This window comes from Mytilus trossulus, chromosome 3 (assembly GCF_036588685.1).
Source record: "Mytilus trossulus isolate FHL-02 chromosome 3, PNRI_Mtr1.1.1.hap1, whole genome shotgun sequence".
Lineage (NCBI taxonomy): Eukaryota > Metazoa > Mollusca > Bivalvia > Mytilida > Mytilidae > Mytilus > Mytilus trossulus.
The window spans coordinates 44511240-44534011 of NC_086375.1; the positions used below are offsets into that span (position 1 = coordinate 44511240).

General features: G+C 32.6%; 1 protein-coding gene and 1 non-coding gene across 6 annotated transcripts; both read left to right on the plus strand.

The window, feature by feature from the left end:
* Positions 1 to 935: 935 nt before the first annotated feature.
* On the plus strand, positions 936 to 1055 carry LOC134712907 (U5 spliceosomal RNA). The gene has a single exon (XR_010106337.1). It is a non-coding gene; the product is annotated as a U5 spliceosomal RNA (small nuclear RNA).
* A 7175-nt stretch (positions 1056 to 8230) lies between these two features.
* Positions 8231 to 21573, plus strand: LOC134711578 (monocarboxylate transporter 12-like). Of its 5 annotated transcripts, none has more exons than XM_063572255.1 (6): positions 8231 to 8301; positions 14344 to 14540; positions 15783 to 15926; positions 17573 to 18352; positions 18818 to 18868; positions 20769 to 21570. In XM_063572255.1, exons 1-6 carry the CDS (start codon positions 8240 to 8242, stop codon positions 21092 to 21094), a joined length of 1560 nt encoding a protein of 519 aa, XP_063428325.1. In that variant the 5' UTR covers positions 8231 to 8239; the 3' UTR covers positions 21095 to 21570. The 5 variants fall into 5 exon arrangements, with proteins under 5 accessions (XP_063428325.1, XP_063428326.1, XP_063428328.1 ...); XM_063572258.1 differs by lacking the exon at positions 8231 to 8301 and adding an exon at positions 9099 to 9276 and having other exon boundaries at positions 20769 to 21569; XM_063572257.1 differs by lacking the exon at positions 8231 to 8301 and adding an exon at positions 10351 to 10530 and having other exon boundaries at positions 20769 to 21569.
* Positions 21574 to 22772: the final 1199 nt, after the last annotated feature.

Sequence of the window (22772 nt, forward strand, 5' to 3'; positions counted from 1 at the left end):
TATGTCTCAAATTCCCCCACTATGCCACGGAATTTGCTATATGGATATTTCTTTTTTACCTTCGCGAGCCTCTTCCCGCCAAATTTATTCGGAACCTTTCTTACTTTATTCGATTCTTAATGATTGAGCAATAGTGATTGATAGAGGTAATCCGAAAACTGTAAACAAACATGACTGCACCAATCTCGTGGTAGTATATTGAAGAATGTGTTGTGTATGTAATTTTGGATATCTATGATCTTTAATGATGGAATGACAATGACGTTAACACATTATATATAAACCATGGTGTAACATAAGGACAGCTGTACAGAGAGTTTCAATCAAAATCTATTCAGTCAAATGCTGCAGCCAGTGTCGCTCCTCCATACATTTAATATCTGTTCAATATAGAGAAGCGTAAGCAGTTCGTAGTCTAAGACTTTGTATAATATTTTTGATTCATTTCTGGCGTTTTATGCTGTTTTTCTTTCATTTTACGGAATCGCGATTAATTGACAACAAATATGCCTACAGTTACTGTAACAAATTAAGTAAACCGAAATAATATCTTCAACTATTTAGAATAGACACCCTTTTAGCATTATGTATCCGTCCCTAGGTATGCCGATAAGTGTTAAATTTCGACGACTTAGTATAATCGAGAGTATGAACTTATGTTATTGAAGATTAGTAACGATAACCTCCCTTTTATTTGGATATTGGACGGGATGAAAACATTTTTAATTTTACTTTAAACAAATAAATTATACAGTTAAGTTAGCAGAATATTTCTATTTACATACTTGAAATTAATCAATTTGTTTATTCAAGAATGAAAATTATATCAAAAGAAGCAAGTATTTGCAACAAGTTCTTCTTGTTTAGTTTCATTTCAATACCATTGCCAAGAATTTATATTATTGATATATAAACTGAATATTTCCTCATCGATGTTACTCTGGTTTCTCTTCAAACCACGAATAAATCTTTCGCCTTTTACTAAAGATTTCCGTGGAGAGGAACAATTTAATGAGTCTATAGACAATTTTTCTCAACCCTGTTAACTCAGGGTAACATTAAACAAATATAGACTTCCCACCAAAACAAAAATAATAACACTTACAGGTGAGGTATAACCTCGAGGGTATAACTTTTTAAATGGTCTTTAGTCGTTTAAATATACCTGTTATATCTGTGTAGAACTCTATCAAACCATCTTACCCTTTAAACAAAAAAACATTTATATATGTTTCTGTCAGATATCATTACCTAGATATAGGAAGATGTGGTGTGAGTGCAAATGAGACAACTCTCGATCCAAATAACAATTTATAAACGTAAACCATTATAGGTCAATGTACGGTCTTCTACACGGAGCCTTGGCTCGCACCGAATAAAAAGCTATAAAGAGCCCTCAAATTACTAGTGTAAAACTAAGATGTTTTAATGTGTTTCAAATGTTTTCTTTTAAAGCCTCAAGCTTCAAGTTGGTTGTATGTAGGATATGAAAATTGATACGTGCTTATAATATCAAAATGACACCATGCTGCAATTATTTATAACTTTAAATGTCCCGAATGTAGCTTCCTATCTTTTGTAAGAATGCAAGTCCACAGATCCGTCCTAGCTAGCTTTCAATTTACAATAATACAATACAATTAAAACGTAAAGATAGTTATCTGAAGTCGATTTCACACAAAAAATAAGGGCTTAGGCTGGTCGTATTCTGAATTTTTCATGACTTACGATTAATATTAGTCGTCGGTATTTTTGTGAAATGAACTCCTGATTCTTAAACTGATTTATATTTTTTGTGAATCAATTTATCGATTCACGGTTTTTTTCCGCTTTGCACACAGAAAGGCGTCAGGGAAAACTCCTCCCAATGATGTGCACGTCCAAACATGTCTCTTTACAAGATAAGTTTCAAGTTATGAACTTCTTGTTATGTCGTTGCTCCATTTCGTGAACCATTGTCTAAATAAAGGCAACAGTAGTATATCACTATTCAAAACTCGTAAATCTATGGACAAAAAACAAAATTGGGGTAACAAACTAAAACTGAGGGAAACGCATTAAATATAAGAGGAGAACAACGACACAACATTAAAATGTAACACACACAGAAACGGACAGAGCATTAGACAAAATCCGATGAGAATAACAGATATAATGTCAAAAACAAATACATGCAATTGGGATAGAAAAGTACCGTGACACATCTTATAGTAATGTGAATTCACACTCAAATTCTACATTGACGACATTAAAAACAGTAGTTACACATTCATAGAATCAGCAGTGATTCGTGTATGAGCATTTACTCTAAACGTTTGTTACAATTCTCAATGAAGACAACAGTAGTTTAACGCTGTTCAAAATATGATTTATATCAAAATCGACTTTGTACTTTATTTGGTCGTTTTATTCTTTTGATTCGAGCGTCACTTTTTAGAAGCGACACGATTTTGTATAACAGAGAAATCCGAGTTGTCTTTCTTCCAGTGATAAATCTAAAAAATGCTGAACCGATCATACGATTTATGTTTTTTTCTTTTCTTTCCAAGGCTCTCCCACTGTTTGTATGTTTTGCCTTCGTTTACCAATTTGATGAGACTGTCATTAAAGTGAGAGGGTTGGCGCTATAGAACCAGGTTTAATCCACCATTTTCTACATTTGAAAATGCCTGTACAAAGTCAGGAATATAACAGTTATTGTCCATTCGTTTTTGAGGCGTTTTGTTATTTGATTTTGCCATGTGATTATGGATTTTCGGAATTGATTTTCCTCTAAGTTCAGTATTTTTGTGATTTTACTTTTTACCAGCGTATCTTACGAAACACGTTACCGAAGCCAGTTCAATACGCATGTAATTCATACAATAAGATTTGTACATCTTTTACAACTTTTATTCAATTAATCAAGGTAATCTCAAGGAACCACCCGACCATTTTATTTTCTATTTGTGAGTAACCATGAAACAGACCTTCACCCATTGTCATATATATGGTATTTAGTTTCATTCTTTTCAATCAAAGAAAATCAAGTTAGCATCCGTAAATTGAATATGACTTTTAACTTATTGACATAGAAATTAAAAGACTACTCCCTCCTTTCGTCTTCCAACTGTATACTTTTCATTCCATTCAAGCAAGGGATACCCAAATAATAATCCGGATGCAAATTATTTTGGACTCACAGACTGCAGGACAACGTAATTACGTAGTGGTGTAGTTTCCGTTTAGGCAACTGAGGAAGCTTCCTCGATAATTATTATCCATAAAAAAGAAAGATAAAAAGTACTTATAACCTCGTGTGTTTTAAACAACTTCTTCTAATGAAACAATGTACAGCAAGGCATGAAGCTCATACTCATTGCGAAGAGCTACATAGAGAATCATTGTTTTTAAATCCTTTTGAAACGTTTATTCAAATACAATCAGGTACAAGAATTTTACCGCTATCATTTGTGAATAAATTCATCAAAGATACCAGTATTACAAATTTATATTTACGCCAGACGCGCGTTTCGTCTACAAAAGACTCATCCGTTACGCGGATATACCATATCGGCCAACCTACTCGTGATGGCGTCTTTAAAATTTACTAAGGGATGATGTCAAGTTCACTTGGAACTCATGTATAAAAATCTTCATTGTGAACAGCAAGTCTCTACCATTAATATAATTTTAGGAAATATAAGTCCTGGAGTTTCGTATCAGATCGGAGATACTAGTATATACTCCGTATACATGCACTGCTTGAATCTGGCTACATGGAAAGCTAAAATCATCTCTTATGTCGTCATTTTTTCGATTGACCCTCATTTTCAAGTTAAAGATGTAAGTTAAGATATGACGCATACTTTACTGTAAATGTATAAGTTGGATATGATAGATGCGTTCAAAGTTGTGGCCAAATTTTGAACTATTCAGTGAAAGAACATCATTAATGTATCGGAAAGTAAGGTTAAAGAGTACTTCCTTGCTTTATTTCTTAGAATATCTCGACTGAAGTCAGCCTCATATAAATGAAAGAACAAGTCGACAGGAAGAGGAGCACAGTTGGTTCCAATGAGAATCACGATTGCCTGAAATTTGTTGATTTAAATTTTGTGTTTTAATTAAACTTGCACAGAAAAATTCTAATGCGAATCTAAAAGCCCATATTATCACGTTTAAAGAATTACCGAACCATTTTTCAGAAAGGTGGCGGCAAAATATTTTACAAAATGCCATTGTTGAGTATTCGTAACTTTTTCTTTAGGGTATTGCAACCTCCTATTACATTAAATGCTGCGGATTTACTTTAATTTCTAATTAACAATACTGTTGTCACTTGTGAAGCAGAGTCTGTTTTCCCAGCCGGAGTACATGATTTCATCTCTATTTTCTATTGGGGTTCGTGTTACTTTAAGTTTTCTTAGTATTCGTCTTTAGTTTTTGTCAATGCGTGTAAGGTCCATCTTTCGAGTTTAAATGTCCCTTATGTATTCAGTCTCTCTTTTTTAAACATAGCCCTGCTGTATATACATTTAGAGGAATTTGCTCCCACCTCTCTGTAACATTATTTCAATATTTTAATATTATACATAAATCATATGCATGCATACTTTAAGTTATTCTAAGCCATTAAAATTGTCTACCCTTATAGTACCTGTCGTTCATATCTAGTTTAAAATCTTTCGGTCTGTTAACTTTTCTTTGTAAACCAAATACATCGGATTTCATTTGTTTTGTCTTTTTGGTGAACTTTTGTTTAGCTGTTTGGATTGTTACATTTATTCCATCTCTCGATTTGTTTATAATTATTTTCTTCTGTAACAATTTCTGCTACATTTTTTTGTATGTTTAAAACGATTTTTTATGGGTTTTTTTTAGAAGTAATTACATGTTACGTTTACTGTGCAATTTCTAAACTGTTCTGCTTTGTATTATTATACGATTATTACTTACAGATGGTGGTATTCTGCTTTTCTGCTGTCATATTCTCTTGACTGCTCATCTTTCTTCATATTTGAATCCCTGTCGCTCTCTGCCGGGTGCTTTGATGTCTTCAGATGGTTCCAACCTTCACCAGATGTTTCGACCCTGTACCATTACATCCTCCGGTTGGCGGGTCAGTAGAGGTGGCCAAACCTCTACTCATCAGCACTCGGCTTCCAGCTCAGATCATCTCGGCGATGCCATAACCAGCAAGATGAACGCTCTGCTGCTTCCCCTAGCTGTCTTACTACTATATATCTCTGGTATTATTTGATATTCTCTATCAATAATTAATTTGGATGATACAGAAACAGTTTCATGGATACCTCATTTTGCATACATACTTTGCTAAAAGTTTTTTTCTAAACATTTCAAATGGCAGAACCATGGGAACTGCTAAAGCCGAATGTGTTATTTTAAGATTATCTATATTTACATTACAATGTCTACCACGGGTGTGTGTGCATAGTCTTTGCCGCAACATTTTATACTGTTTCTGATACATCAGACCCTCTCATCAGTAGCGATTGAATCAAAACAGTTAGAAGGCCAAGTTAATAACGAATTTGAAGAGCATTTGTACCAATTACGGAAAAGCAATCTATTCCTTGAGGAAAAAACTTAGTACTATTCATAATAATTCAACTTTTCATTAACAGTACATTTAAAGAAAAACATAGCAATGAAATTTCCAATCAAAACAAAAGTTCTGACTACTGAGCTGGGGATAAATGTGTTACAATAAACATTGTCATACATGAAGACCGTAATGTGACCTATATGTTTAGTTGCTTGATTATTGGAATATATACGTCATATTATTGGGGATATTTAAATTATTGGAACTTATACCACATTTCCTTTTATGTTAAAGGAAAGATGAATATTAAAGAAACTCATGATATTTCAACCCTATGCCTTTATTCAATGCTGAATTAACAAACACACAACAAGTGTTTGTGTGACGGACAGTTCGTGGTTCTGTTGTGCTGTTTTTGTGTGCTGTGCTAGGTTGTTTTACGTGTTTTTGGTTAGCATGTCGAAATGTACTACTGTATTGTTAATGTTTGTATTTCCCTGTCCTGAATTTTCTTGCGTTTATTTGTACTGAATTCCTGTCACGTAATGTTGTCATTTTTGTCGAGCCTTTCGACTTTAGTCGAAAAAGAGAGACTAAGCGATCCTACTTTCCGTCGTCGTCGGTGTCGTCGGCGGCGTCAACAAATATTCACTCTGTGGTTTTTGAAATTTTAATAACTTTCTTAAACTATACTGGATTTCTACCAAACTTGGACAGAAGCTTGTTTATGGTCAAAACATAGTATCCAGAAGTAAATTTTGTAAAAATAAAATTCCATTTTTTCCGTATTTTACTTATAAATGGACTTAGTTTTTTTCTGCGGGGAAACATAACATTCACTCTGTGATTAAAGTTTTTTAAATTTTAATAACTTTCTTAAACTATCCTGGGTTTGTACCAAACTTGGACAGAAGCTTGTTTATGATCATAAGACAGTATCCAGAAGGAAGTTTTGTAAAAAAATAAATCTCTTTTTTCCGTATTTTACTTTTAAATGGACTTAGTTTTTCTGCGGGGAAACATTACATTCACTCTGTGGTTAAAGTTTTTAAAATTTTAATAACTTTCTTGAACTATCCTGGGTTTGTACCATACTTGGACAGAAGCTTATTTATGATCATAAGATAGTATCCAGAAGTAAATTTTGTAAAAAGATAACTTCATTTTTTCTGTATTTTACTTTTAAATGGACTTCCAGTTAACATTAAATACAGTCTGCAGTTAAAGTTTTCAAAACATTTATTAGATTCATTAACTATCCTAGATTTTTACCAAACTTGGAGAGAAGCTTCTTATAATCAAAAGATAGTATCAAGAGGAATATTTTTATTGCTTTTTTTCCTCATTTTTGATGAGCCTGCGATTTACAGTAAAAGTAGGCGAGAAACTGGGTTCCGCAGAACCCTTACAAATTTTATAATTTAAATTATCATTAAAGCGCGAGGTTTGGCTAGCCATATAACCAGGTTCAATCCACCACTTTTTTTTAAAATGCCATTTAATAGACAATGTTTAAGATTCTCAAAGACGATAGTTATAGTCAGATATAGACAATCTCTAAAAAAAAATGCATTGAATTACTAATATGTCTTAGTACAACATTACTTCTAAAGAGTTTCTACTATTTCTTTTCAGGCGCATGCATGCCTTTTGCCTAAAACAATGCATAGAAATACAATTTCGGCTAAGTAAGAAGACAAATCTGGTACTTCGACATATCTGTAGATGCAAACATTGATAACAAAAAGTAAAATAAAATCGACAAAATACCGAACGCCAAGGAAAATTCAAAACGGAAATTACTTAATCATATGGCAAAATCAAAAGCTCAAATTAAGACATCAAGCGAACGGATAATAACTATTATATTCCTGACTTGGTATCGGCATTTTCTTATGTTGAAAATTGTGAATTAAACCTGGTTCTATAGCTAGCTAAACCTCTCACTTGTAAGACATGATGTGTGTAGAAAAACAGACATAAGAGATACAAAATCTTAAAAATTAGGATTAAGCCGTTCACATTGTGTTATAATTCTAATCACTATAAAACATAACAAAAGAACGGAACACAACAATGGCATATAGACCAAGCACATTAGTAAAATGAAAGACAAGAATACAAATTGTACCATCATAAAGAATATATCTGGGAACCGTAAACAAAATACTAAACACCAATTAATCAATCAATAAATCGAATAAACGGGTTCATGTGTTAATGGATGCTTTAAGAATAAATTACCTGGTGTTCATAGAAATAATTATGTACATGTGTTGATTGTAACTTTCTCAACATCCAGTTGCAAGTTTTCGAGGATATTCAGGACGATTATAAATAAAAAAAAAAAAAACAATAATAGGTCGACAGTGCAAAATAGATTGGTCGAGTTGAGGGACAGTTAACTTAAACAACCACTGGTGTGTTGAACGGAGCAGCTGTTTTCAATACAACAGGAATCTTACAGATCACTCAGAGTCGGAAAGTTGTTGCTAGGGTTCCAAAAACATACAGAAAGCGTGACATTCACGCTAAACGATGCACAAACTTTAATGTCTTAATTTTAACATTGATGATCTGCATATCTTAAATTGTATATAAAGATGTAAAAAAACTACTACGATGTGTGTTACTGTAAATGTATCATGATGAGTGGATGTAATTCAACACTCGTGACAATTTAAGAGGGTGATGAGTAATATATTTGTTTCCTTCAATGTGACGTGCAGAGGAAAATTACTCATGCTGTTAAGGTAAAACGGTTCCTCTTTTTAAGGTTAAAGCGAAATAAGAAATTAGACAATTATATTTCAAATATAGAAAATAATGTCCATATACATTTCATGTGTGGTCGACAAATGAAGGACGGATATCATTTCAAAGGTCATCTTTTTAATCAATAATTGCTTGAATCAAAGAGGTAGGGTCAATTTTCCTTAATTTACTAGTATTTAAAACAACCATTTTGAAATTAATTTCATTTTTGACTTTAAGTTACTGTAATTTAAGTGTGTTCTATGTGTTTTTTACCAATTTTATGGCTTTAAGTTATTTTATTACAGATAACATAATTCATCACGCCTGAAGAAAGCAGTTTTGTATAATTTTGGCAAATTGTGCGTACTGATATTTTTCATAATTAAATAAAAGAGAAGGACATTCTTAATCAAAACCAAAACTATTTTGGTTGTAAAGCGTTATCTTGTTTTTCGGATTCAAATTGATTTATTTTTGTTCAGTGACGTACATCTAAATGGTTTTTGGTCGGATTGTTGTCTCTTTGACACATTCCACTTTTCCCACTTGTATATATCCACAATTTAACAAAAACATGTTCAATGTGTTAATTTGTATATCAAAATGCCTTTAACAGGAAAATCATAAATCCTTGAACAAAATCATTTTTTTATGGAAACGTGTTGAATTTTTGAAGAAATATGCTAAGTAAATATGTAGTATAAACTCTTTTATTTCCAAATTCCAGTTGGATTTGGAAACTTTAAAATTTTTACAATGCCAATGTGAGTGATGCTGATGCCTCGGAATTAGTCCCTATACTTCTTTGTTAATGGATTTGTATGTAACCTTTAACCGGTGATCTATTATTCTGTTAACTCAAAGTTGATCAACCTTTATGTTTTGAAGTCATTTTATAGATTAAATGATTTAAAACTTGGCTACGAAGGTATTACAGAATGACGTCTAAATAGAGGACTGTCTTCTTTAAGGTAAGAATATATTTAAATGTTAACAAAGGTTAAAATAAAATTTTAAAACTTTAAGATCCACAATTTGTGTTCCGTAAAGAAAGTCAGATAAGGTTGATAAAGACATTGTTCTAAATAAGTCATGTAATTAGTCAACAATAAATATGGGCTGACCACTAACAATCTTTTTAACACCTGAATACTTTTTTTCATATCTCAAGTAAGAATCTCGTTACTAATTGTCGTTGAATGCTACTTGTCATGTTTGTCTTTCGTTTTCTAATTGTAGCCAAAATAATGAATATGCTGTCCCAGGTTAGGTTAGGTTGCTGATCATGTTTAACGCTGCAACATTGTGTATATCTCGAGTAAGGTACCCGTTAGATATTGTCGTTGGAAGCTACTTGTCATGTTTGTCTTTCGTTTTCTAATTTTATCAAACAAATGAATATACTGTCCCAGGTTAGGTTGGATTGATCGTTAACGATCATGTTTAACCCTTCAACATTGTATACCTCAAGTAAGGTGCGCGTTAGTAATTGTCGTTGGAAGCTACTTGTCATGTTTTGTCTTTCGTTTTCTAATTTTATCAAACAAATGAATATACTGTCCCAGGTTAGGTTGGATTGATCGTTAACGATCATGTTTAACCCTTCAACATTGTATACCTCAAGTAAGGTGCGCGTTAGTAATTGTCGTTGGAAGCTACTTGTCATGTTTTGTCTTACGTTTTCTAATTTTATCAAACAAATGAATATCCCGTTAAACGTAAGGTTGGGTTGATCGGTAAAGATCCATGCAGTAGTGCCATATTGTTGTTCCGATCTTAGTCTTTTGGGTCTTTTTTTTTAGCTGGAGGGAGGGGGTAGATGTCTTATTGGCTTATTATCAACCAAATAGTCTTATAAGTATATGAATATAACGAAACAATGAGAAAGGAACATTCATTCGAGATCACACATTCATACCATAATTCAATTAAGCATATCGTCAGAGACAAATGCTATTATATTTCTTTGATAGATAGCATATTGATCTTTTATCAACATCCACCATCAATTGAATCGTACGGTAAAGATCTATCTGAAAAAATCCCAATATAAATAGCTCATCCAGAGACCTGGTCCATCTTAACGAAACATTTTCAAATCAAGAGCTACCATAGCTACGGTACCTAATGAAAACTATTTTCCTTTACAATGAATATAGAAAGATATTACATATTAGAAGGTAGCAGGTGTTCTTCCGGTGTCACAAGGTCAACACCATTATAAGGTAAATATTTTCCGTTTGTTTAGTATATTATTGAATTTATTGGTGATAATAGGTACATTCGTTCAGACAAGGCCAATATATTCGATTTACCGAACGCATTCTTTATAATTGATGATGTGTTGCACTGTGGTTGTGTTTTGCAAACTAACATATTATATGTTGTAAGGTATGTAATGATTAATCTTGTCTTCTCTAATAACAATATGTATTTCTTCTCTCTCTCTTTCTTCAGGTGTTTCTGTAGTTAAAATTATTTTAAATGACGTTATAAAAACACTAATTACCGTAAACTTTTAATTTTATAGAAAACGTTTGAAGTGTTTAGTCGTTTAACATTTATTTTGTTTACATGGTTTTTGATTGTTTTAGTTAAAGTCTGTGTTTATTGTTTTCTCTGTATTGAACAAAGTGTTTCAATGTTTTGATTGGCTTACTCTTTCGCTTTGAATCTATGCACCGTTTCAATCTTTATTACTTATCGATTTGTAAAAATATTATCTTACTTTTTAATAAATTGTAAGCCTAAAATATATTAATAACATTTGATATCCGCCTCAGTTTTTCACATATGTAGGTTGTCAGTACACTGTCTCTGAACTTTGGTGGATAGTTGTCTCATTGGCAATCATACCACACCTCCTCATTTCTATATTAAAGCGTTTTTCATTTCAATTGATTATAAATTTATTTGTTCGTGAATATACACTCTGATGTACTGCCTTGACATTTTGAACTTCAGTTATAAATGAGACAATTACTGGTCAAATACACTAAATGAATCAATAATACATGTAGGATGGGTCAAAAGCGGTAACATATGAAAAGCAAAACACGCTGCTTATGTCAAGGACGATATTTAACCTTAGCGGATGAACATGTGGAACGTTTTTTTCTTGATCATAAGTTAGCTAACCTTGATGTGCTGTTTGGAGTTAAAAATAAATCATATCTACGGTAGTAAGTGGTAATGATAACAGCAACAAAGCATGCATACATGTAATGTCATTACCTGCTATGATTTGGCAAGAATATTATCTTTCTGTCGTAAAAAAATATCATTCAAGCTTTCTCAAAGCATATAACTATTCATATAACAGCGAGGTAAAAACATAAAGACTGTATTTTAAGAAAAGCAGTATCAACAAAGACACGTTTTATGAACCATTGTCTTTTTGTATGATCACTCACAAATGATAACAAAAAATAAACTATAATAGATATAGGAAGATGTGGTATGAGTGCCAATGAGACAACTCTCCATCCAAGTAATAATTTATAAAAGTAAACCATTATCGGTCAAGGTACGGCCTTCAACACGTAGCATTGGCTCACACCGAACAGCAAGCTGTAAAGGGCCCCAAAAAATACTAGTATAAAACCATTCAAACGGGAAACCAACGGTCTAATCTATGTTTATATATTACTAGGTTTATCTATTTTTTGAAAAAATGCATGTATTGGTAGTACTAGATCACTGCGATTTAAAGCTAGTCGCTCAAATTATATAATAAAGGTCGGGGTGGCATTTAAATTGAATTTTCAGTTATCTGATAGTTAATCGAATATTCTCTTAAACATATATTACAGAAACTTAGCATATAATTATACTACAGCAATAATGATGTATATAAACAAATATGAAAGCAGTTCATTTTCGCCACATAAGCAGTACATTTATTAAATTGTGCATATGTGACAATTTAAATTATACGGGAGGGACGACTTTCAAAAATATATAATAAACATGATAAATCTTGCGAGTTATTCTTATACAAGTCAACAAACTCACACGATAATATCACTTGATGAGCATAACAAATAAAGTGCAAATTATGCATAAAGTACTTGAATTATTTTTTTTACAATAATGCAGTAAAAACTTTATTAAGAACTAGCAAAGTTACAACCTATAATCAAATGACACTCATCACCTCTTTCGTTTGAGTCACATGGATTACAGTTTATAACTTAGCTTGCGGTATTCTTCATACGAAATACACATCAATTTAAAACCACCTCTATATGATTGAACACAAACTTTGAACACGCATCTAATTAATTAACCATAAATTATGACAGAATAAAAGAAGCTATTGGACACTAATTGAGTTGATTAAATTTTGACAGATCACTACTAAGATCATGAGTCATTTAAATATTGTACATATCAGTCGATAGCACACCAATTTATCATATATGAGTGAATTTGTGGTTGCATCTAGACCTTCTGTTGTATACCATAGTGGAAGATAAACATTTGTAACCTAACGTAAGTAAACCAAATTATGGAAACAAGAATAAGAGACATAAAAAGGGGAAAGGGGGTCGAAATTATAAACCCATTTTTATTTTTTTTTAATTATCACATATTAATTGTATTGAATACTTCTATTACAAAAGATCCAATACCTTAATCACAATGAATTTGATTACCAAAGTGGCCAGACAGTTGATAGATACTTAATTTTAAGGATGTACTCCCCGTTCAATTACGGATCCAGAACTTTTTGTAAGGGGACCCACTGACTGCTACAAGGCGGAGGTTCCAGTCATGCTTTAGTTATTTCCTTTATAATCAAACATATCCCATCCCCCATGGATCTGCCTATTCCGTTTAGTATAATGTTTTGTGTTCGAATTTAAAAAGTTTTTTAAAAAAATTAAATGAATTTTCTAAATATTTACAAGAGCCACATAGTTAAGTACTCAATCTCGATAAAATTAAAGTATATGTTCACTAAATATAAATGTCCTGCTTTCAACAAAACGAAATGATGCACACATTAAAAAACTACATATCTATCAGACTGTCAAAAAGTAAGAAAACTTCAGTATCATAAGTATAAGCTATTTTATGTCACTGCTTGTATAAAATCATACTCGGGTTGAATATATAATGCAGCAATATTCCTCCAAAAACACTTAATTACTAACAGTAAAATTGAATATCCTATGTTAATTATAAAATCATATTGGATTGGATTCTCACGGCATTTATACTTGTGAGTCAGTCTAATTTGCATTTAACCAGAAAGGAAAGCAGCAAGAATTAGATAAAGCGTGTTTCCAATTTAACGTCATTTTTATGTTACACTAAATGGTAGCAATATCTGACGTTGCGTCACAGTTAGTGTAAACCCAAAACGGGAAAACTAACGGTCTAATCTATATAAAAACGAGAAACGAGAAACACGTATTAACTGTCTGACAACAACCTGGATTGTCCTATCTATAAGTCTGACGCTTGCCACTTGTGAAAAAATATCAACCTAGACAACAAACGGCTACTCCAACTGGCATAGCCGTTGCTTGCAACGCTTTACTCTTAAAACCCACTACATATTTAAAAATGTTCTGTAATAAAAACAATGATGCCTATACATATGTTACTAACTCGTCAGTCCTCAAACGCAAGTTGACAAAAATGCATTTCTCCCCACATTCATATAGAAATAAAGATAATTGGTATGAATGTCAATATAAAGATAACTATGAACAAGAGATATACACAATAAAGGTCCCTGTATTGCCTTCAACAATAAGAAACATCCATAACTGAATTGACAGCAATATAGGACTCGGACAGAAAAAAAAGAAAAAAAAGAAAACAATCCAAGGAGAAAACCAGTGGGCAAAAAGTGTGAATAATAGAATAAAATGGCATACAAAATGCCATAAGAGATGAAGTTCTTCCCATCAAGATCCTCCATCAAATGCTCTTTTGCAGTCTGTAATTGTTTGCTCATGTTGGAAGAGCTAGAGTTGTGGTGTACTGTCTTTTTTTAACCTTATCTTTATCCTCTTTCATTTTAGGTGCCACACAATGAGAGATGTTGATGAGGGGCACGCTTGGTTGTGTTTAATCGGAGCTATTGGAGCACAGTTTCTAAATGGAGCCATGACTTATGCTTCAGGAATAATTCACGTCGGTCTCCTAGATTATTTCAAAGAAGATGTGGCAAAAACAGCTTTAATAGGATCTCTTTTTGCAAATATACTATGCCTACTTGGTACGAATATATTTTACTTCAAAAATTGTATTCCTACTCTATGTAATGTACTTTGTGCGCATAGATAGTTGACAAAAAGCAGTACTATTTTTCGCATTTGAACATCTAATTGAAATCAAATAACTACTAAATATCTCCTTTATATTATCAAGAATTCTTACAATGAATGGTTTATTTTCTTTCAAAATTTACAATTAAACTTTTTTCAGCGAATTCAATTGCTGATGGGGTGAAATATTATCCCTTTCCACTGTTAAATCTACCAATGTAAATATTGATCATTTCACGTCTTAAATAAACGAGTTCAAGGTTTTAAGGTTTTAAAATATATGACAAAAAACAGAAGATAAACTTAAAATGTTCGACAAAAGGTGATTACTATTATATAACATTTCAATCGATAAAATCACAAAATGACTATGTTATGAGTTCTAAACATAAGTATGCAAATACTTTTAATAAGAAAGTATAAAGTTCATCCGTTTCGTATGCAAAATGAGGAACTCATCGTTTTCACAATTCCTTTGTAAAGATATTTCAAAAGATTCATTTTCAATGATATCACTTCTAAGGCGGTCTTGGCTGACGTATATATAAACCATATCTCCCTTTACTAGTATTCAATTTGATACACAAAATTAATATATTTTCCATTTTCCTCTTTTAAAAGCTGTTATGCAGTTTATATTAAGAAGATATTTGTCAACTAATTTTTTTTGTTGGTTTGGTTGCCCACAACTGTTAATCTAGTGTACGTTCAATTTCGTTAATTCCAACACGGACCGTAGTCTTATATTTGTTCATTTTTAATGAAGGGGATTTATTTTGATTTACATGTTTATAGAAATGCATTTAGGACTAAGTTATTAGTATGAAAATTGGGAGATGTAATATGTTTGACAATGATACAATATATTCATAAAAGAAAAAGATATGAACAAGACTGTCACTTGTTATTTTGGGGCCCTTTAAAACTTACTGTCGATGTGAGCCAATGCTCCGTATTGAAGGTCGTACTTTGACCAATAATTGTTTACGTTTTACATTTACACTGTGACTTGGATGGAGAGTTGTCTCATTGGGACTCATACCTTATCTTCTTATTTCTATTGCCTTGTCAGATCGGTAATATCCACACATTACACAAGAGAAAAATACATATTGTAACGAATTTGTGTTGTGGTTTCTCATATTTGTAAATATTGTTAAAAAAGCAGACACAGTTTTATTATATATTTTCAGGGCCACTTGCAAGTATAGCTATCAATTTGACAAGCTGCAGAGTTTCCATAATGATTGGTAGTTCTTTAATCGTCATTGGATTTGGTGCCAGTTTCTTTGCCAAAAATTTGAATGTATTATTAGTAACCTACGGCATCATTGCAGGTATAGCTTGGATTTATTTATCTGCCCAGTATGCATATATATTTGATTAACAGAGCAAATAGTGCATATTTTTTTCATATATTTTTTTTTCATTTCAATTAAGATTTTTTTAATATTGTCTATTAGGTGCTAAAGTTTTCTCATGCATTTACATTTAAGCTTTAGTGTTTTTAAAACTACTTGAATGAAACAGGAACTGGTCAATATTGAAGAAAAATTACAATTATTGTACACGTGCTTCGTTATTTCGGTCGCCTTTTCGAATATTGAAATATTTTACATTCATTATTCAAGTGTTTGGTTATATCGGACGTCATATCGAACATTGAGACGAAAGCTCATGTACAGTGTATACATTGAGAGCAATCTTTCATCTCATGTACAGTGTATACATTGAGAGCAATCTTTCATCGCATGTTATATACGTTGAAGGCATAATATTAAAACAGTTAAGATCTTTATTTTAGTTCTCTATGCATTATAAAAGGGAAACAAGAGGGATATCACACTGGCAATATACGTAATAATTGTAATTTTCCAATCCAATTCCAATTCCATATTGATGAATTAAACTGAACAACGGTTGCCTATCTATAAATACTTTCATCCACTTTGTCTTAACTTTGGTGTATAATTGTTGCATTGGCAATCATACCACTTATTTCTGTAAAATACAGAATTAGCCATCTATCAGAATCATTGTTACTAGAAAAGGTAATAAATGACGTCTTCTAAATGGCAGATTGATAGCTGTCAATTTTAACACATTTGTTGTTGAAAGGGTCGATTAAATAGTGCTATAAATATCGCAAAGTGACAAAAGAAGGTATTATTTTTCAGTCTTCTTCGTGGTGCTCTAGTCAAATTTTCTGGAAATCCATAACACTCATTGAAACTGAAATGAATAAAGGCAACAGTAGTATGCAGCTGTTAGGTTTTCATAAATCGATTACGCGATAACAAATCAGGGATACTGAATAAAATCGAGAGAAACACAACGGATTAACAAAAACAATGAACTGCAAAAAAAACAACCAAAAAAACAACATATATAGAAAAGACTACTTGCTAACAACTACCATATTCCTGACTTTTACCGGACTTTAAAAAAAAATGGACTCAGAGCTGAACATTGTTTAATAGCGAGCAAAACCTCCCGCTTTTATGGCATTGTTAAAAATACCGCCGCTAAAATGACAACATTACGTAAGACTATTTCAATGCCTAGGGAATGATCACTAAGTTTAAATTTTGAGAGTAACTGCCTATGTATAAAATTATTACAATTTAGATATTCCTCAGACTGACACTGCCGGTTTTTAATTTTCGATAAAGAAAAATTTTAGATATATATTGTTTTAATTTTATCTTTTATTGTAATGTAGTATGGGTACCAGCATTAACACATTACATAAGTGATATCAAGGCAAGTTAAAATATGAAAGAATATTTACTAAGGAAAAACCCACAAAAACACAAAAAAGTATATAGAAAAATGGAGGGTCCAATGTTGTGCAAAGCTGTTGCTAATGCATCCGACCGTCTTCCTTTTAATTGACGGTAGATGTCTTCCTATCAAAAGAGACATCGTATTGCCTTAGAGAAAACTCTTCATAAATGCTCAACTTTGTTTTTATCAATTATAGGAACTGGCTTTTCGTTTACTGTTACAACGTCGATAGTGATTCTAGGATATGCATTTGAAAAATACAGAAGTGCGACTGTTGGGTTAAGTATGGCGTTTGCTGGTGCCGGAATGTTTGTCTGTGGACCGTTGATCCAGTCTCTGATCGACCATTATACTGTACTTGGAGCTTTCCTTCTCCTTGGTGGAATTGCAAGTAACTTTTTTGTATGCGGTGCTTTGATGAAGCCATCTGGACTTGAGGAATGGCATAAATATTTCTTAAAACAAAATAAGCAGAATACAGGTGCAAGTAGTATTTTAAAAAGGTTTCTTCATTTCGGAGTTTTCAAAAATATATCATTTGTGTTTATACTATTAGGTGCTATATTTGTAGGACTTCCATATAGTCTAGTACTTTTACATTTACCAAATTTCTCTGTGACTGAAGGTTATACACATGAGGATGGCGCCTTTCTAATGGCCATGATAGGACTTGGTAGCACAGTGAACCGGATACTTGTCGGCATTGCCAGCGGAGACGGCGGACTTGATGTTTTATTGTTGTATTTTGGATCACTTGGTTTGACCGGTGCCAGCACTTTAATATTTCCGTTGTTTTCCGGATATTATATCGGTCAGTGTATTTATTCGTTTATATTTGGATTATACAGTGGTGCTTTCTGTGCCCTGACGAACCCTATATGTTTTGAAATGGTAGGATTAGACAATCTGCCCACCGCCATAGGACTTTATTTCTGTGCCATTGGTATAGGTGGATTAATAGGACCGCCATTAGCAGGTATGCATACCAATTTATAATTATGGCTATTTATCAAAATGTACATGTGGTTTTAAAAGATGTTTTAATAAATATAATATCCAACCAACTCAAATCAAACTTTTCGCATAAATGAATTGAAATCTTTTTTTTATTTCAACTTTTAATGAACTCTACCCTTTTTGAACTAAAAAATAAATTGATCGTGAAATTATGTATAGTTAGAAGATACTTAGCATGTCATCTTCCTGGTGTCCACTGTTTTGAGTATTTTCCCACATATTTTCTATTATTCAATGCATCCCCTCCTTTTTATTTCATCTTAGCCGAAATCACCGAAGTTCAAAGTATAGGCGTTTATTAATTTACTTTTGTGTCGTAAAACTTGTATAAACCCTCCAAACAAATTTAGAAACCATAGAGTGTGTGTTGATGTGTACTGAAAACAACGTCTATATATTTTTTTGTATATTTGTTTTCTATTAGGTATAATAATTGATAATGGTGGTACATATGAACACAGTTTTTATATCTCAGGTAATATAAGTACAAATGTTGTAGCAATTCACACATGGTTCTTTTAAATATTTCTACAAATATCTAAAAATATACCCAAAACCAGAAGTTGAAATGTCATCTCCACACAATATACATAACAGTTTGACCAAAACGAACATACTAATGAGTAGAAAACAACATTAAGAAAGAAAATACACAAGGAGTTCAGTCAAAAGATTAGCAAAAATTAGTACGTTATGTTATTGAAGCGAAAAATAAAATAACAAAAAAAACCGAACTCCAAGAAAAATTCATAACAAAAAGTCCCTTATCAAATGGCAAATCAAAAGCTCAAACTCATCAAACGAATAGAAAGTAACTGTCATATTCCTGACTTGTTACAGACATTTTTTTATGTAGAAAATGTTGGAACATATGCAGAAAAGTGTTTTTGTGTCAAAGAGGGACGAAAGATACCAGAGGGACAGTCAAACTCAAACAGACAAACAGACAAACAATAGTACACATGACACAACATAGAAAAACTAAAGAATAAGCAACACGAACCACACCAAAACTAGGGATGATCTCAAGTGCTCCGGAAGGGTAAGCAGATTCTTCTCAACATGTGGCACCCGTCGTGTTGCTCATGTTATAAAAAATCCGGTAAATAGTCTAATTCGGTAGCTCACATTAATGAAAGGGAAGGGGGTTGTAGTTACGAACATATCCGATATCATTTGTGGAACGGTTATTCCATAACGGTCAACCAGCTCGTGTTGGCGTCATTAAAATTTACGAAGGGATGATTTCATTTCAACTGCACCATTTGGAACTCTTGGTTTAATAGATTCCTTGTGAGCAGTAACCCTCTATCAAGAAAATCATGATAGGAAATGCAAGCACGGGAATATCGTTTCAATTGGGAGAAATGTAACCTGTATATAGGAGCTAGTGAAATGTTGCTACTTAGAAATAGAAAGTTTACAATTGGAAAGCTGACCTTATCTCTTTTCGTAAAGTTTTGTTTTCAACGGACACTCATTGTCATTTTTTTTTATGTAAGTCAAGATATGAGGTCGACTTAACTGTATCTGTTGTATCCTTTATCTCTAGTTCGATGGGATAGATGCGTTCCACATGGTCACCAAATTTTGAATTATTAAGTGAAAGAACATCATCTATATAGCGGAAAGTACAGTTAAAGGATATTGCTAGCTTCTTATCTTTCTTTCTAAGAAGTTCCTGTTTGAAGTCAGTCTCATAGAAATGATGAAACAAGTCGGCAAGAAGAGGGGCACAATTGGTTCCCATTGGAATGCCGACATTTCTGTTGGAAAACACGTCCTCCTAATGCAACAAATATGTTGTCAATCATGAAATCAGGCATCTTTATAATGTCAGTTTCAGAGATTTTTTTTTTAAATCAGATTGATCCTTTAAAAAGTCGGATTTATCCCTCCCTAAGACAAGATACTTGTATCTACGTTGGCCATTCTTTTTTATGAAACAAAGCAATACCAACTCTTGTGTAAAGTGTAGAAAAGTCAAATGCTTAATACTATTGCGAGATGAAAGAGAGGTGGAGTGTATGTACTCCAAAAGATGTTTTGAATTTAAAAGTATCCACATCAAATTCACGCTACCTCTGGAATAGGCAGTTTCAAAATAACACTGAAGCCTGTCTTTGATTGCTGATAAAATAGATGTTAATAATTTAGAAAGAGGTTTCGTGGCGCATTTGGAAGACCCAGCAATATACCGTTGTGTGTAAGGACACTTATGTAGTTTAGGTATCCAATAAACTACATTAATGTTAAAAGAGTGAGTTCGAAGATAGTACGCAAAACAATATTTGCAATCATCGTGCTTGTGCTTTCTGTTGCTGTGATTTGCATTAAAATTTCGTACAAATAATCTCTTAAATTTTATATTTTAGGTGCATCGTTTATATTAGCAGCACTTTTGACACTAATGGCCACAATAAATAAGCCAAACATTCCAACAAACCTTATACAGAATGGAAATATCTCATTGAGCATAGATTCCAATGTTGGAGAATCAGCAGCGCCCGCCATGCAAGGGTCGGGATTCCTTAAAGGCTCTGGATTCTTCCGCGGATCCGGATTCATGACAGCACCAGAAATATTTGGTGGATCAATATCACTCCGAGGATCTGGGTTTCTTTCACTAAGTCAATTTTCAGATTCTAAAGATAACATTAGACAAGCAAAAGTAGTGGAAATAACCCCTTTAACCGAATAACTTGGTAGGTTAAATGTTGGTTAGGAAATAACACGAAATAGACTGATATAATTTACAACGCAACTTGAAAAGTTTGTGTCTAATAATGATAAGGTTCAGTTGAATTTATTCAAGACGAACATTCGTTTTGTCAATGAGGCAACTTTGCTATGATTGCCAAAAAGTCAAAGAAGGGAATATACAGATGACCTCACTGTCTAAACGACTACCAAAGACTTATCATATGGTTACATTTTAAAAAGGCTTCTGGAAAATCAAACGTTAAAAGCAATCAAAATATTAATCCGAATAAAATGGCTGTCGTTATTGACTCGCTCGTCTTCCTTTGGACAGGATGGCAGGTTGTTACCAAGAGAAAACAAGGCAATTGTTATTTAATTTTTTATACTGCATGTTTTGTTATTATTGTTATCCATAAAAAAAAAATAATCAACTTCTTCTTTTGTGGCCAATACTGACATTCCAAAAAGTTTTACTATTTGTTACGCAGAAACCTTGAGTTTGAATATTGTCACAGGAAAAGATTTAACACTTTGTCGATATGGTGGAATATTTAAAACACAAATGAAATTTGACTTAGAAATAGAAATATGTATGATCATCTAGTAAACTCTCGTCCGATAGAAGAACTATTGCTGACGGGATGTTGTGTTTAGCTCCTGTGAATAGAAACAAGGAAACACTTTCAGTCGCATGAATTCAGACAACAATAGTTGACCGATGTTTATATTTCACAAATCGATAGCGCGAATAAAAATTATAGATAAATACGGAGGGAATTGCACGAACTCTAAATTGAGCGAGTGTAGGTGCATCGACAGTGTAAGTGTATACAAGACTCGTCAATAAAAATCCTGTCAATCAAAATGTCATATTGGGAATAAAACTCAATCGGTAAAATCACAGATGGTAAAACTTCAAAAAAAAAAAAAAAAAAAAAAGCACTGAAAATTTTTGCTAGTGAGTTGAGACACCACTGACATATCGTATCGGCCAAACGATCCGTGATAGTGACTACAAAAACTTGCGTAGTGTAATTCTCTGTTGAAAAAATTTTCATGTAATGAGCCCATTCTGTTAATAAGGTGTGAATGATGAGAACATTCACGCGTGTAATTAAATTCGTCATAGATACCAGGAATGAAATTTTGTAATTGCGCCAGGTGTGCGTTTCTTCTACAAAAGACTCATCAGTGACGCTTGAATATAAAAAAAGTTGAAAAGGCCAAATAAAGTCCGAGCTTGAAGAGCATTGAGGACCAACAATTCCAAAACGTTTTACCAAAATCACGACAATACATCTACCTATGTATTCAAATGATATCAACATTTCGATCCTTTTGTTCCATTGGAGTAGTTTTTATGTATGATCATGATGACGTACGTTGTCAGATTAGATTTTACATAAATCAGTTGTCATGATCCAAAATAAAAATAAAATCTTAATCAAATTCCTGTGATACCCGTAAGTAGAAAATATAGATTTTTGAAAAATATTTAGATATTTATCGTTCAGATAAGGCACTGCCTTGTTAAACTTAAACTTGAAAAAAATGAATCATTCAAAAGATGCAGGATTCTAACAATATTTTAACAATTCACCAACTTTGAGAACAGCATTCGAACCCATGTACAAAATTATAAACAGTGTGTTGATTTTTTAGAATATTGATTTATT

Coding starts and splice junctions, on each gene's coding strand:
- LOC134711578 (XM_063572255.1), top strand. CDS start 8,240: ATGAGTAATATATTTGTTTCCTTCAATGTGACGTGCAGAGGAAAATTA. Junction 15,927..17,572: donor AACCTACGGCATCATTGCAG/GTATAGCTTGGA, acceptor TATCAATTATAG/GAACTGGCTTTTCGTTTACT. Junction 18,353..18,817: donor AATAGGACCGCCATTAGCAG/GTATGCATACCA, acceptor GTTTTCTATTAG/GTATAATAATTGATAATGGT.